Here is a 16,784-nt window from a genome sequence, read left to right on the forward strand (position 1 = left end):
CTGTCCCCGCCCGGCCCCGCCGTCGTCGCGGTTCCTCCTGCGGGCCGGCCCTTGGCGGAGCCGCCTTGCGCGCCGGCCGCGCAGCGCAGCTCCCTGGGGCCGTCGTTCCTGGCGGCAACAGGAAACCCTTCCCCAGGCTCCACACAAACAGAAAATCCCCAGCGCGCCCGACGACGGCAGGGCTTACAGCTGCACGTCTCGCCGGTCCAAGCGAAGGAGATGGGAGAAGGTTACGTGACAGACGTTAGTCATTTCACTTACTGCACTAAGTGCTCAGGCGCTACAATAAAATACAATAAACTTTTATAAAGAACCTGTGTGAGACAGGAGGCACAGCAGTACTCGCCTTCTGGCCCGGCAGAAAGGGCCTCTTCAACTAGCTGTGCCGCAGGGGTCTTTGACAGGGACCTTTGCATTCTGGCTCTGCACAAGCTCATATCCAGGCTGAATTTGAAGGCTCAGGTGTAAATAATACGTATTGATATTAACAGTGTATTGCCATATATGAGTTCTTATTTCTTGTGATATGACACTCTAGCTGCATAAATTATACCTATGCCATGTAGCATGCCTGTGCACAAACACATAGACAAATGCATACACGCTCCTTGCTAAGAAAAAGTATGCTTGGTATTTTAAGAATATGATGTAAAATCATTTTGTTACATTCCAAAAAGAAAGTGTATAACACAGAAGGGAGCGGTTTCTTCCATGTGCATATAGACAATTAAAACAATAACAACAACAAAATTAAGAAAGAATTATCCACATATTATGTGTGTATATGTATGCAGCTAAATATATAAGTAAATGTATACCTTAAAATACTAGCTTTAATCATATTTGAGTAGATTTCATTGTTTTTCAGTAGGTGTCAGTAAAGGTCCAAAAGAGCCCAGATTTTCACTCTTTTGGCTATTGTTTTCTGAAGTCTTGCATCTTTACCATCATGTTTCATCACATCACTATCATGGAAGTGCACAAACTAATTTGATCTGCTCCATCAGCTGAAATGACTCCTGTACTCGGAGGATTCAAATTATCCCTGCCTATATCCATGCAAAGGCTAGAGCTTCCTTTCCTCTTGCTTCCTAAAAGTCCATGGTGAGTATCTTGTTGCTGTCGGCCATCTGAAGGTTGTTGTACACACCTCGTGGTACAGGAAGGTTAGCAACCCTTTGACTGCATGTTGTGAATGGTTTTCTCAGGACTGCACCTAACAGGAGCAACTCCCTTCCTCTAGTATGTCTATACTGCAAGCCTAGTGACCGGTGGAATAGCAAAGCTAGCTTTTCACAAGGTAACTAAGAGCAGAATCACCCAACTGTTAAAAATACAGTGCTTAGCATTTATCTGTGGGGTAACGAAGTAGATTAGATTACTCCTTAATGCTTCCAGGTCCCTGAGGTAGCTCTGGCATCCATGAAGTGCAAAGTACTTGTACGTAGAGTTGGTAACAGGATTACACCTGACAATCCCCTACGCCTGGTGACCCCCTATCTAATAGTGGCAGCACTGTCATTCCATATACCCCAAATCTGGTCTAGGAGTATCATGTCAGTCTGGAAGTGGGAAAAATTAGCTTTTGCTCTCAGCTCTGTTGCTAATCATCTGTTTCATATGCATAAGTTAAATTTACCTGTTCAGTGTTTTAAGTCTCAGGGGTTTCTGTCTTGCTTTAACTCACATCCCCACCCTGTATTTCCTGTTTAGATTCTGAGCGTTTAGGAGGAAGGACCTATATTATCTGTTCACGCTGTGATTAAAACAACAGGCTCCCTTATCACAGAAGATTGATAATGTATGCCAACATAATACACCTGGAGATTAGTTTTAAGATTGAGGGATTAGCAATAATAAGCATCATATTGCCTCCTTTGTTGATACCTAAGGGTGAGTCATCTCCTTCCAACTGATTTACGATGTATCAAAATTCAAAATTTAGTATCACATGTACGTGAAATGTGTATGAGAGTCTCTCAGATGGAGACTCCACTTAAGCTTCTGATTTCATCTAAGCCTTACGAGGCCATCCATCCCACTGTACTCTCTCATTGTGTTCTCTGCTGAGACAGTTTGCAGTTTAAACTCAGCAAAGAGTATCTACAGAGACTGAGGGGAAAAGCGCTCAGGTCACTACCCACTTCTTTTATGCTTATGGAAGAAGAATGGCCAGTATTGGAATGGTCTCGCTGTTGAGGCAGCCACTTGAAAAATAATATGCTGGAAGCACGCATTTCCTTAACATAATTAACAACTTGCCTTCCATGTGAGGAAATTTATGCTGATAATTTTTCTCTTAGTTCTTGCAAAGCAGAAGTTAATTACAAAGTAATTAAAAAGCAAAAGTTATCGTCAGTCACTTTGTAATGTTAAAAGTCTGGCAGACATACTGCAGACTAGGTTGAACCCTCAGCTGTGCCGATCAGTTCTGTCCATGTGCAGTAGGTGTAGTTCTGGTGCAAATCTGCTGTCGATGAAGTTGTTCCACCGAAACTGGTGAAAACCACTTCTTGCTGATAAAAAATCAGGAAACTGGGAGCATAAACCACTTTGAACACACCTCTGCATGAATACACCACCCACAAGAGAGCTACCAGGTGAGTTTGACGTACTCCCAAAATTCAAAGGAAGGTTTCAGGAACTTTCCTTCTTTTCATTTCCATGCAGAGGAACTTCTAATTCAGTCTCTGGAGGCTACTTTCCAACAAGTAACTGCTCTCTGAAGTTAACTCCATTATACATGCACATGTACGTGCTAGAGATTCAAGAACAATGTATTTTCTGTAAAGATTTTCTGAACAATTTTATTGAGGTAATTTTCTTCATTTTGTATTTATATATATTCATTCATATATATCTATTATTCAAAGAGCTAAACATTTGTCTAAGGCACTTGGAACTGTGCACAGCAGAGTATCCTACAGTATTGTACAACTAGACAGCACACATTTTTTTTGCTTGTTAAATAAAAACACCATAAACCAAGCATAATATATGTACTGTATTAAAAAGATAGTACACATTCTATTTTTCAGATGACAATGTTGGAATATGTGTGTGTGTGTGTGTGTGTGTGTGTGTGCGTATATATAGCTATATACTACAGTACAGATAAAACCCCAAGCAGCAGCTATCATTAATTTGTAACAATTCCAGTTATTTACATTCACAGATATCAATACACCTGTGTAAAATGCAGTATCAGACCAGCTACTTCTTAAAGTTACCATATTCGGTCATTCTAAGTCAAGCTGCTAAAATACAAATAAACGCATTCATTTGATAATTGTTATGTAAAATACACACTGCATAAGCTGAAAAGTTATCGGTATTGATTCTCTACAGCCTCACATCTTTTCAAAGTCATTAAACATGTGGAAAGTACATTTTAAAATGCCAGCAATTCTAAGCTGATAATGTTTCAGATACATTTTTTATAGTTATCAATAACTGTCCAGCATGAAGGACAGTGGGGAACCAAGTCTTGAATTTTGTTTGCCTTGTTTTACTTGTAAATAGGAACATTTAGTGAAATTCAAGCGAGTTACTTTAGGCATAATTTCTTTCTATTTTTAATCAAATTAATAAAAACAATAGAGTCTAAGAACTGGCCCAGTGCCTATTGATAGGTGACACTCTCCATTATGTGCTGCAAAATTTTAATTCCAATGAATTCACATGAAAATTGCATTTCAGGTGATTGTGTCCTGCTCATAGTATATTCAGCATGTAAGAACCTCCTGGCTTTACTGGATCCGAATAAGACCCTACTGGAGCATAACCACCTGCACCAGTGTGGACGGGTTATCGGGCCCTCCTTACTGGAGTCATCTCCAAGACGTGTCCTTGCAGACGTGAGTGGAAGAGTCCTGTGCAGAAGGATTCTTAGCACTGAGTCGTACCCTGCCGCAGCGTACTGCAGCTCTGCCACAGAAATAGGCATTCCTGAATGCCCAGTGTTTTAAGGTAGAGTTGGGTCTACAAAGCATGACATACTAGTATAGCCACGATTTACTGTTTGAGCAATTGCTCCGTGAAAAGCTGGGAAGGGACACAAACTTATTAGCTCCTGAGTGTACAGCAATGTGGTCTGCAGTGTTCTTGCACCTCTCCTAGGTTTGCAGTTTGGTTGTAGATGGAATTCTATTTCTCTTTTAGGGGGGGAAAAAAAATCTTAAGAGCTATTTAAACGGTTGCAGGCAATTAGCATGTTCCATCTCCACATTCTTCTGACCCCTGCTCATACAGTTAGATGCCCATTCAAACAAGCCATTGATATTTTTTTGTTTCAAATCACACCAGGTAAAATAATTGTCCAAAACACAGGATTTCTTTAATTCCAAAATTTATACAAGTTTACAAATCAATATACCACCACACAAAGTAGTGAAAGGAAGAAGAGATATGTTCAGCAACATCTTACTATATTATAACAATGTTCAAAAGTGGTTAAATTTGACATAGTATTGCAAGACTTTTTTATATAAAGAATTAGTGATGGAACAAGGAGATACAGAGAAAAACATTACTTTCTTTGTTCCTATCTGATGCAATATTTAGCATCTAGAAAATAATGAAATATTGGTGAAATGCTGTATCTAGTTCATGTCATCTCTATTTCCATTAAAATCCTGAAACAAGATGGGAACACTGACAAAGTGAAACAAGATCTTACTAATCATTAAAGTTAATAAATAGAAACCTGTCAAAACATTACAGTGAAATATGTTATTTTTACTCCATCTCTCCCTTTCTCTATATAGCTACACTTCCATAAGTTTTTTTTTCAGATGTCTATTAAATAGAAGCTTTATTCTGGGGAATTTACTTTGCTTTTTATTTGATCCTCAAAATATTTTAATATCAACCTAATACAAACTTTCAGAATTGCTTTTTTTTTTTTGTTCATCAAAAGCTAGGTCCCAGCAGTGAGCATTGCACTGAGCTTTGTACAATAAGAAAAAAGATAGCAACAATAATGGAGCTAAATGTGGGAGCTCTTAAAGGCAGGAGGCAAATATATTCTGTTTTTCACCCTGAGTATGTCTTTATTTTAGTTTACAGCAGCGGCACAGGTCTTAACTCCTTGAGATATGAAAACAGATGACGTGAAAGCGCTAAAAGACGCAGTTCTGGTATACCTGACAATTTAATGCAAACGTAGGCTTTTAGCGTGGTTTACTTTATCATTAAAGCGTTAACAGACATTAAGACATGGGCTCATATTCTGTTCTCTACTTAGGATGCCAGCAGTGCTCAGCCAGACCTGTCCTGCTGGTGCAGTCTGCCAGGTACCCAGGTGACAGTGTGGCTCTCCCTACCCTGGCTCCGACCCGCTGCCAGCTGCAGCAGATGGGGGGGTTGGGTCGATTCCCAGGCTGCCAGACTAGATTCACCTTTTTAATCTGTGCTAGCTCGATCTTCCTTCCGTTTTATGATGATACGAAATTGTGGCTCAGACCATGTTTATCATCAGGTTAAGTGACAGCTATTTTGAAACAAGTTCTCCGAGATAGCTGTAGTATTACTAGTCACAAGATCTGGGTTTGAAGCATCTCCACTGGAAACAAAGCACTAATCTCACCTGGAAGGAGGGGTCTAATTTCTGTAATACCAGGGACATTTTCCTCCCTTTATTTTCACAGCTTTCATTTGGTTTCCAAGGAAAAAACAAAGTAAAAAAAAAAAAAGGTCGTTGATACGGTTTTTACATGTCAACACTGAGGTTGTGGTACTTCTCCAAGAGCTGCTCAGTGTGGCCAAAGCAGAAGGTTGGGCTGCCCTGCCCACACCACATCAGAGGTCGGTGAAGTCCACCACAGCAAGGGACATGCACAACTGTAGGTAAATGCTAAACCCAACAAATAAATACAGTCTTGTAGACCTACAAATGGCTGTGAATGCTTTCAGTGATTTTGAAGAGAGACTGCTCCTGTTCCTACCTTGTTTCAAATCACCGGTCAAAATGGTATTCAGCTTAAATGATCGTTAGCATTTAGCTTAAATAGTTTTTTTGGTACTTGTTGAGTCAACACATACATCACAATTAGAGGAAATTCAGGCAGACTACTTTTCATTTGAAACAATGAATTTCCGTTATAAGGACTAATATATATTACCTGAAAGAAGAGAGAGACGAGAGACATTCTAGAACTATTTCAATTTATGTGAAGAAGAAATTAGGATTTGATACAGCATCCATTCTTTTGCACCCACAGCAACACGCTGTGATGCGTGATCCTACTGATAAATGTGATATATGAGGTCATTTCAGAAACCACTACTTCAAGCGACTCATTTTCTCTTTGTGTGGATGTAGACATCTGAGTTCACACCTGACTCTGTGGAACACAGGTACGTGTGTAAGGTTTGTCTTATGTTTTGGTTGACATTTAAATGATTTGTCCAACTTGATAAAAATTAACACATTGATCCCTTTTAGCCAGCTGGACTGTGTTGCATGGAAAGTGTTATTTTTTTCTTTGCCTTTTTTACATCTTTTTATTTTTTTCCTCAAGGATTACTCACTCAGGAATTTCTCAGGACTTACCCTGATTTTTCCCTTCTACCAGGCATGCAGCACCACAGCGAGTTAGGTACATGACGTATTATTTCCAACAGACTGTTGTAGCAGCTTGAAGACATTAGAAATCATCAATACAGAGGACTAGGAGATACAGCAGAAACTGACTTCAGGCAGCTCAATAAAAAGCAAAGTAAAGCAAACTTGCTTCACTGCACACAGTGACATACCAAAATCTTGTTATTTTTTATTGCATGGGTAACACTTTACAGCTGTCGGTTTTCTGCCAGTTGATATTTAGAATGTAAAAATAGTATATACAATTCTAAGTCTGTGTGTGGGTACAATACACAATGGGTAGTTTATAGTTCTAATTCTGCAAGTATACTACATTTTTACATAAGTCCCAATAAAGGCAACTCTTTTTGTCCAGTTACGTAAATTTGCTTAAGTAGTTTGCTGAATTGTAGGCCAAAGAATGCATCTGATTATTTATCATCAAAATAATAAGAAATTATGTAAGAAATTAAAGATTAGCTCAGCATCTCTATCCAGGCTAGTATTCTGCCTCTAGCAATGGCTTGTAGTGAATACTTTAAAAAAACCCCAAACCCAAACCCAGAAGGAGGACAGGGAAAGCCTAAGTGATACCTCACCTACGTATCCTCATGCCTTATGTCAAAACGCAGCTTGAAGAAGTCTGAGCCAGAAGTTGTATCCTCATCTTTGTCTTTTAATTCTTAAACGAGAAGGTGCCACAGGTCTTGCCATCCATGCTCCAGGCCTAGTACAGAGGAACGTCTTCTTGCAAAGCCAATTCCTTCACTTCGCCCCAAGAGTTTAACAGTTTTAGTTCGCTTCTGTAACCCGTATGTATCCTGGCATGTCAGTGGAACTACTGTCTTGGATAAAGTTTATACAGTCTGACTTTACCTTTGTCCAAGTTATTCTGCCTGTGCAACAGCTATCTTTCTGCCTTTAGTATCTCGGCTGCTTTCGAATGTTTGAAAGTGATTAAGGCAACACCGAGGTCTATTTAATTGCTCCACTTGTTTCCTTTGAAGTGGAATACTGTGTTTTATACTTCAAAGTCAACATAGTAGGCCTTTATAGGATTTTGGACACACATTTCTAAATTTGGCAACAACAACAACAACAGAAATTTTAAGCAGGAGAACTATTTATTAAGTGCTAGTGTAAGTTTTTAAGTTTACTCTAAAATTCTAGAAATAAAAATTAGCATTCTACCAGAATTGCTGACGAACCTTAACTCTAACGGCCTGATCATTCCTGCATGATTTCGTGCCAAAGAATACATTTTCACTGCTTCCTTGATGGCAAAGTGGTGTTTCTATATTTATAAAATGATGGGCCTCACAGAAGCTAAACTGTTTTCTGCAAATGGAATCCTAATGCCTCTTATTGATTCCATTAAAAAAGGAAGGTGCTGCTTCCTTTTCTTTGCTACAAGCATGCAGATGGTTATTTTATTTGGTTATTGATATTTTGGGGTCCGTACGTCATTGGGTTTTTACTAAAATGTAAGTGATCCTAACAGTCATATACATCTATCTTTTTAAAAAAAGGTTTGTCAACCTCTTTAAAAATAATGGAGTGCCAGCTGTTGGAAAGCACTCTTCTGTTACTAGAATTGCTCTTTACTAAAATAATCCACTCCATTTATGCAAACCTGGTCTTGTTGTAAATATCAGTAAAGAGGGAGATCTAATTTTAGCCACCAAATTGCCTTCCTGCCTTTAGGCCGATATCTAAACCAATAACCTTCAATTTTATAAACTAAAAACATTCCACAAGAATCTATTGCAGGTTCTGAGGTAAAAATCACATCTACGCAGACCTTTTATTGCCTGAAAAAGAAATACTTACACTTCATAATTAAAAACTAAACAGGGCACATAAAAGACAAAAATAAATTGTAGTATGTACACACATTAGAAAGGATAAATAGCAAATATATCATAGTACTGCATTAAATGTATGCATATGTGAATTCCAGACCCCCCCAAAATGTTGTGTACGTTAATTCAAAGGATAAGTAAGTGCTAATATAAGACAGAGAATTTCTTAGTGTAAACAACGCCACAGGCTTTTTAATAGGCCTTTGGGCCAACTTAGAAAAACCATGTATTGCCTTTCACACTCCATACCACTTAATTTTAATAGTACTGTATTCACAGATACAATTTCAAGATAGTATAAAAAATTATGAATCTAAGAAGCATTCTTCACACTCAACAAAAACAGGCCGCAGACACTCTAAGGATTTTCTGTTCACTTTTACGAGACCACTGGCTGAAGACATACCGATTCATCTGGGAGTTCTTCCTCAAAGCAATGCAAGAGTCCTTAAAGGTGAGAAGTCACATTAGTAATCACCGCTCAAGCCTACTAGTAAAGACTTTTGTGCCCAATTCAATTCTGATTTTGGATTCACGCTAGCACGATGTCAAAATTGTCACCACTGCCTGCCATGGGTGAGAAAGATAATGATCCCTGTGGTTTGAGTGGCAATTGACAGACAGCACGGAGTGTTTCTAAACATGAAGCGTTTCATTGCATTCATAGTGTCAAGTTATTTGTCCTTCGAATCCTGTTTATGTATTTCTGAGGATCCAGAGTACGTCAACATTAAAAACCAAAAAATATGACTTGTTCTGTATGAATGTTCAGTGTATTTTCTTGAAGCATGCTCATCGGGATTTTAAAAAAGACAGCTGAGTTATGCTAAGACTAATTTCTGGCAACTGTATTTACTGGCACCAGAGAAAATTACAGTTCTTCACTAAAGTACTGATGGCATGAGGACTTGTGGCTTGCTGTCTTTCTAAGACAGGCTGTGGCCACTAAAAAAAATACATGCACAGTTGCTCACTCTCTTTTTTTTTTTTTTAAATAATTCCTCCCAACTGGCCAAGTGCATCGTTAAGCAGTTCCATCCGTTCACTTTTCTCTGTGGACCGACAAGCAAAGTCTCTCTTCCCCCACGCTCTCAGTCCTTTCCACGCTCCCCCCTCTCAGTTACCCTCAGTCACAACCCTATGAAGTCTGATGAGTTCCTGCTAGCAGGCTCTCGAGCGATTGTCTTCAGCACTTCCTGACTTGTGGAGCTCCGAAGAAGAAGTCCACCGATTCATCTGTGTGGGCTAGCCACAGAACCGTGGTTTGTCTTAACGCTGACAAACACTTCATGTGGGTTCTCCTCCTAGACAAATCATCTGTCCATTGATAAAGACGAGGGCCACATCCTTCATTAACCTCAGGGCAGGCTGTAGCACACACTCACACTCAGTCAAGTTCCAGTGCAATCTCAGGTCTTCAGGACGCAACGATTTCCCCAAAGAAAATTGTTACATGAAATATGGGATGTGCTCAAAGTTATGGACGATGAAACCTGAAATGATAGATCATTAAAAAACTTAGAATTATGTTATTTCAACTGGCAATGACACTGATCCTCATCGTGCTCTCACAGCTGTTTACTTTTGTTGCCTGAACAGAATTATTCCCGATTGTCCTGGTCTCTGTGGGATTAGAGTCAGCCCTATTATCCCCCGCGGTCCGTCTCTCTCTACTAGAAAAACAAGTGGGGCTATGGTGTGGCTCAGGCACTGGTGTACGCCTGCCTGCTCATACCGTCAACCTGTTACTGTGGTCCCTGGCACAGTTTTGCTCGGGTCAACCAGCACTCTTCCAGATACTGTCTGGGCACGGCTGGGATTACCACAGGCCAATGGGCAGACTGGGTATGGGGGGACGTCACCCTGTTTTGGGGTGGGGGGAAGAAGCTAGCTGTATGGATTCAAGCTGTGCCAAGCCTGCTGGCCTCGGGGCCAGAGAACAGTCTCCAGTCTGTTTTGTTTACCAATACAGATTGAGCCACAATTGCATCCACTATTTGGAGACACTGCCAGTAAATCAGAAAAGTTTTGCTAAGCCATAAAACTTGAATTTCTGGTTTTTAATCCTTCTGAAAAATGAAGCTAACAAAAATTCTGGATTTTTTTAAGCAAGCAACAGATTTTATAGCACTGCAGATGCTTTCTTCCTATTAACAACAGCTGACTGTGGCACATGAAGGCCCAAATACACCTCACTGTTTTTTAGACTTTTAGGTAGGGCACGTACATCACTCCAGATTGCCTGTATGATGGACAGAAAGGTGGGTTGCTCCAAAGGGTGTCGCCAACCTTTTCCAGAATAAGTTAGGAGCCTACAGCAATTGAAATTCTAACTCAGCTTAAATGTAATGAGTCAAAGCAAAAGGGTAAGAAGGGCACCAATATCAGGTGCTCAACGTATCTGTCACCAGACTTCTAAATCTCCATTTAAATGGCTTTAAAAATACATCTGTCCATGAAGTAGTAGAAGATGCAGGAACTTTACAACAGCATAGTTAATGATGCACCTAACACAGCAGATTTACACAAGTTTTTGTTTGGCACATTTTCTCTTAACAGTTCCAGAGAAGAGAAAAGAAAACAAGCCACACGTTACCCCTGTAATGTGGTACAGTACAATACACGGATGCGTTTCTCAAATACAGGAGGTGTGCACAAAAGCTGACGTTCACAAGTATGCAGCTCATTTGCTAAGTGAGGGTACAGTGCATTGCAAAAAAGACACAAGGTTTTTGTATTTGTGTAGAACAACAATATATTGGACTATAAATAGCATTTCCATTAGAAGCACTTTATAAACATCTACTAATATCCTCTTCCCAAACTTTTATTTATTTCTCTGTTTTTAGAAACTCAGTTTCTTGGATTCTGTTATGAAATAACAGAAGAAATCAGTCTAAATTACTAGGAGTAGAAAAACAGTTCAACTGACATTCATTACAGTAAATGATGAACAATGAAAACCAGTGTTTTTTCTCTCGCAAGTTTAATATAAAATTTTAACAATTCAAAGATGTTGTAAATACTGATTATAATATTAAAGCATCTTATATTGAATATGTAATAATAGAAGAAACTATATGCTATAAGCTATTTTTGTTTAATAAGCAGCTTCCTTGTTGTCTCATTCTATCACATAACTTCACGAATAAGCCTTTGTTAACCAGCTGCCAATGCAAATGCCTTTTGGTTTGTATTATCTCAGCGATCTCCTTGAAAAAACATTAAAAGATGAGTAATTCATTCTCTGGCTAGAGAGAGAACTTTTGTCTACAGTTTTCTTAAAACAAATCACTTCTGTTGTATCGATCCAAATGTAGTGGTGAACTACATAATTTTTAATGAGAGGTCCCGGAGGAAACAGAATCTTTTTTTACTTTCAAAATTGCAATTGACTTAAAACATCTGCATCTAATCCTGCTCCTAAATTAACTTTTTCTAGTGTTACTCTGCTGACTTCTGTGCAACGGCTCCACAACATGACCAGTGGAAAAAAAGAGGGTGGAGAGGAAACAGAGCGAGCCTGATTTCCCTCAGGTTGAAATTCTTCCAGGACGCTATAGAATCATTGCCTGCATTTATCACAATTTGGCTGTGCCTATTTTTTACGCCATTTGCCAAGGCCCTCCTCAAAAAAAATAATTCACTTTTTAACTGGTTTGTCACTCCACTGGATCCCTGAGATTTTTGTTTCAGCTTTCAAGAATCCAGTCGTAATCAGTCTCAACTGTTTTCAATTCTCGTGAAAAAATATCCAATTCTTTTCGTATGACTCATGCCTATCTCTACTTATGGTTCTATATTGCAATGCGACTCAAAAAACTTAACAACGTAAGCAGGGTGTTGCACTCCATCTCTCTCAGCACACAGCCAGGTCTCTATTCCTGCTCATTCTCCTTCTCTCCCTTGGGATGCCCATTTTTTTAAAGTAGTGTTTTATATATTCTGAAGAAGATACACTACCCACTACCTGAAGAGAAAACGACATCAGAAGCCAAATGAAAATATACAAATCCATGTTTGAAAAGGACATTTTCTAATGGTCAGAATGCACACTAGAGTAAAACCCTGCCTCCTGGTTCATCTCCTGGCTTAGGTTTGCTGTCTGTGAAACTGGTTTGATGTTTTGAAAATTAGTTTATTCATTTTATATCTACACTGAAGTGAGTTTACAGCATTATTAAAAAAAATCCATGTTTTGTTGAGAAAAAAAACACTGAAGTTGTGAAATCAAGCATTGAACTAGGAGATGCCAGAAATCACCAAACACCCATCTCCCATTGTGAATTTTCCTTGTGACACTCTCTTTAATTAGAGGATTCACACTCACTTGCTCGGACCCTGAGTTTGACTGAAACAGTAGCAGGAAAAGGAAGCGACCCAGTCTTGGGCAATTGTTTTTATCTGACTTAACTCTGTGTGGAAGTGAAGACAATAATACTATGTGTGCAATGTCAGCTGATCCTAACAGCAAGTTTTGCTTGCTGGTGGCAATTTTCAGCCTTTGTAACTTCAAAAAAATACTAACAGATGCCATGGGGATGGCAGCCTCCCTCCCCCTAGGAATAACTCTGCCGAATTTGAAGTCCTGCTAAAAACTGTGGACACTTCAGAGCTCTTTAAATAATAATGCTTCAGACAACATCTTGGTGTTATCCAAAGCAGAGAACAAAACACATTAGAAGTAGCAAACAGGGAATATTAGAACCTGTCTTGTTCCCCAGAAACTGCTGCCAGGAGCCTAGGTGACCCTTAGGAAGCTCCCCAAAACACTGGTGAGCTTTTCTGAAGTTCAACACATGTAGTTTTCACTTACCAAATGCATCTACAAAAACGTATACTTTCATGAGCAAGGGAGTACTGCCAGAGAAGGACATCCCTTTTTTTTGGCTTGAGGACTGTTAACTTCATCTGCGAGAAATGCTGAGTCCTTTCAAAGGATTATTTTTTAGATTTCCCAAACAATCTTTTTCCATGTAGCAACTGATCCACTGCAGCCACCTTCACTGCTGTATCAACTACCCAACTTCAGGGATGGCACCAGCAACACAGGAAATCCCAACAGAATCAGCGGTGGGATTCAGGTGGGATTCAAGGGGACTCATGGTAGGACTCTACGCAAGTCATGACACAACTGCAGAGGACTTGCAGAAAGGCAGAGGGTTGCTGTCACACTCATCTCTCTGACTTATGCAAGAAGAGGGATTCACCCACCTGGTAAATTGCCGACTTTCCTCATGTACTTCCATTTCTGTGCTTTTAAATTCATTCAGTTCTTTCCGTATTGCTGCCTAATAAACAATAATGATATATGCAACCATAAGAAATATGAAGCTTGAAGAGAGTAGGGTCTGAGAGGAACCTGGCCCTACTCTTGCAGGTTCCCTTCCAGTTCCCATTTTCCAGTCTCCCTTACCGTAATCTACAGCTCTTACACATTTCTCATCATCAACATGAATGACTTTTTTCAATTACAGCTATTTGAAGCAGTAATACACTACAAAGAAACCCAAAGCATCAAACACCAACAATAAACAAAGAAACATCAAATCTACTGCAATGGGTGAACCAACCCCCCACCGAAATACGGCACTTGCTACAGACAAAAATGGGCAAGGGACTGGGTCACCTTGACAGTCACCTGCTGAGTATGCAACCCCGAGGGGACTGTATCTCCAGGCGCAGCCCCTGAGGAGGTGGTGAGTCACGCTGCCTGCACAGGCACTGTACACGCAGCAGGGGTCTTGTATCTCCCCACTGAAGACACGAATTCAGGAATGCAAGATGAATAGCATTTTTTTAAGTGGAATTAGTCACTTGGTTTGATTAGTTTTATGTAAAATTACATGAAATATTTGGACATTTCAAGCTTGTGTCTTCAGGTGGCAGATACTAAAGAACAGCAGAAATTCAGTGCGCTTTGTAAATGCCTTGTTGCTTATGTTGAAAGAGTGATAAGCGATTTACTTCATCAGGTACTACATACAGTTTCTGAAACATTCTAATACGTACTACAAGGGCTTTTGTTTCCATGCCATACGCTTTCCTACCTTCACTGTGAAATGAAATTACAGTTTATTCTTACTCACTCTTTTCTTTCACCATTTTAAACAAAAGCAGTATCATTTCATCAATCCCTAAAGAAATCTCATCTGGTGTGCATGCCTTTCAATGCAGAACAGACAAGCAGCATGATAAAATTATAGCATCACCAGACTGCGGTCTCATAAATGAGAAACTTCATTTTAAGCAGGGGATGGTTCCGTTTAGCCACAACAGCATGCTTACAGGAGGCTGCTGTAATAGCTAGGAAAGAGACGGCTATTTCTGAGCACCAAATCAGCAGCAAAGACACCAGAGCTCCAGCTCCGTAATATAGTTACAGTACAATTTTCTGTTCCCACTGGAATTAGAAAAATTACTTCCTTGGGAAAAAAGGGCAAGGGAGTTTCCAGGCAACCCGGGGTCTGCCTTTCTGCTGAGGCCAACAAACATGGGGATCACAGAACCAGCCTCGGGCACCTGTTCGTTACAAAATGAATTGAGATTAAAACCTGCTACCCTAAAGTAGGTAGGAAACTCCAGTGTTTTTTCTAGTGCAGTTTACCCTGGTTGGACCTAGGTGGAGGTGCTGGGTGCTCTAACCTTCCACAGACTATGTGGGGACTAGAGAGTGCTCAGCACCTCCCAGAACCAACATCTACAAACACTTCTGGGTACGTTTTTATGTTTCCACCTTGACTTGATACGAGATTCTCCTTTGATTATCAGATAAGCTGGCATTCATATTAAAATACAAGCTGAAGTAAAATCAGTGCTTTACAGTCCTTAGCTAAAAGACAGTGGGTTCTTGCACATATCACTTTTCATGCCAAGCACATCTCATAGGATTTCCATAAAAGTTGGTTCAGATCCTGTGCTAAAAGGGCCAGTACTTTTTGATACATAAATTCTACAGCTTTCCTTTTATGAAGTGGTATAGGAGGGAAATGGAAGAGTATTTTATGGTAATCTTTGACTGATCTGGTCTTTAAAAGAGAATCACAGAATCATTTGTCTCATCCTTTGTAGTTAGGCAGAGGAACTATTAACTGCAGCATGTTGGGGGCAGGCTTCCCAAGAAGGTGTGCTGCACGCATATGGTCAGCTCCTGCACTGACAGTTGTGGCCAAGAACCCTCAGGAGGATGGAGCAGCTTCTACCTTTTTTCACTTGCATGAGTTGCAGAAGTAACTCTCGGTGGCAGTGACGCAGGCTTCTGCCTGCAGAAACCTTGCCTGAATTCCACGGGTCGTGGCCATCTTTGCTAACAGTGTGTGCCTGGCTTAGCAAGGCTTTAAAAATGCGAGAAATTCTGGCCTGAACTGCTGTAATGGAGGTGGCAGATATGCTCTTAATAGGCACCTGAGTGGGTTTTCTTAGCTGCAAGCAGTAGATGCACGGTAGTACCATGACAATCTCGCTGCCTCCAGCAGATGTCATTCGTGATGCTGGCGTCAAGAGAATGTAAACCAGAGGAAAGCCCCCCAAAAGTGACAGATGCAAGCATTTTCTTATAATCTACATTTGTCCCTTGCCTTGTCTGCGGGAGTTAACCTGGCCCAAGGCTTGTCGGCACGACGGTCGTAATCCGGAGAATCCGTGACCTCCACGTACTCATTAAATCGAAGGATTCTTCTTGCTTGAAGTTCAGCCACTGTAGGCCTCAGGCTGAGCTGTAAGCGGGAGGCAGAAATTAGTACGTTTAATAAGATGAAAGAAAAGAAAATAAAAGCCGAGGGTATGATGTAATCTCAAGAGAACTTTAATGGTATTTCTAAATAGGGTCACTTTCAGGTGTCTAAAAAAAGGCACCATCCTGGGAGCGCTGCACGGGAATGGGGAAGCAGCACAACCTAATTTCTTCAATTATAAAAATAGTCTTTGTCGGGCAGGTCACAGAGAATCATGACAGTTATCCCCGGAATATTATTGTGACTTTGCAACTGTCACACCATTTACCCCACTAGGCAGTAAGTCCATTTGCATTAACGACTACACAGTCTGCTGTGTAGTATTCAACTATAACACTGAAAATAAGCAGGATTTGGAGGTGCCTGCCTAACTATAAAAATTGTTTTTGAACATCTGGGGGTCATTACGATGCCAAACTGTTTCAGTCACCTCAAACAATATTCACTTTAACTAAGGACGACCATATTAAGGGAACTGTATTTTTGCAGAGAAGGGCAGACTAGGGATACGTATGAAAACTGCCCCCATCCTCTCCCAGAACGAGCTCCCAAAGTCAGGGCAGCAGATCCATAGCTGCTTGGTTTCCAGGGACAATGAGCGCAATC

The 16,784-nt window shown here is 40.2% G+C and overlaps 1 protein-coding gene across 1 annotated transcript in view; it reads right to left on the reverse strand.

Annotated features, from left to right (window-relative positions):
- Positions 1-8,357: 8,357 nt before the first annotated feature.
- Positions 8,358-16,784, reverse strand: part of PHACTR2 (phosphatase and actin regulator 2) — a 51,925-nt gene continuing 43,498 nt past the window's right edge. The window contains exons 10-12 of the mRNA XM_009281565.1: positions 16,023-16,160; positions 13,660-13,736; positions 8,358-9,938 (exon numbers count right to left, since the gene is read on the reverse strand). Of these exons, the coding sequence (XP_009279840.1) occupies positions 9,923-9,938; positions 13,660-13,736; positions 16,023-16,160 (231 nt within the window). The 3' untranslated portion in view covers positions 8,358-9,922. The remainder of the gene's footprint in view (positions 9,939-13,659; positions 13,737-16,022; positions 16,161-16,784) is intronic.

This window comes from Aptenodytes forsteri, unplaced genomic scaffold (assembly GCF_000699145.1).
Source record: "Aptenodytes forsteri isolate BGI_AS27 unplaced genomic scaffold, ASM69914v1 Scaffold82, whole genome shotgun sequence".
In the NCBI taxonomy this organism is placed as follows: Eukaryota; Metazoa; Chordata; class Aves; order Sphenisciformes; family Spheniscidae; genus Aptenodytes; species Aptenodytes forsteri.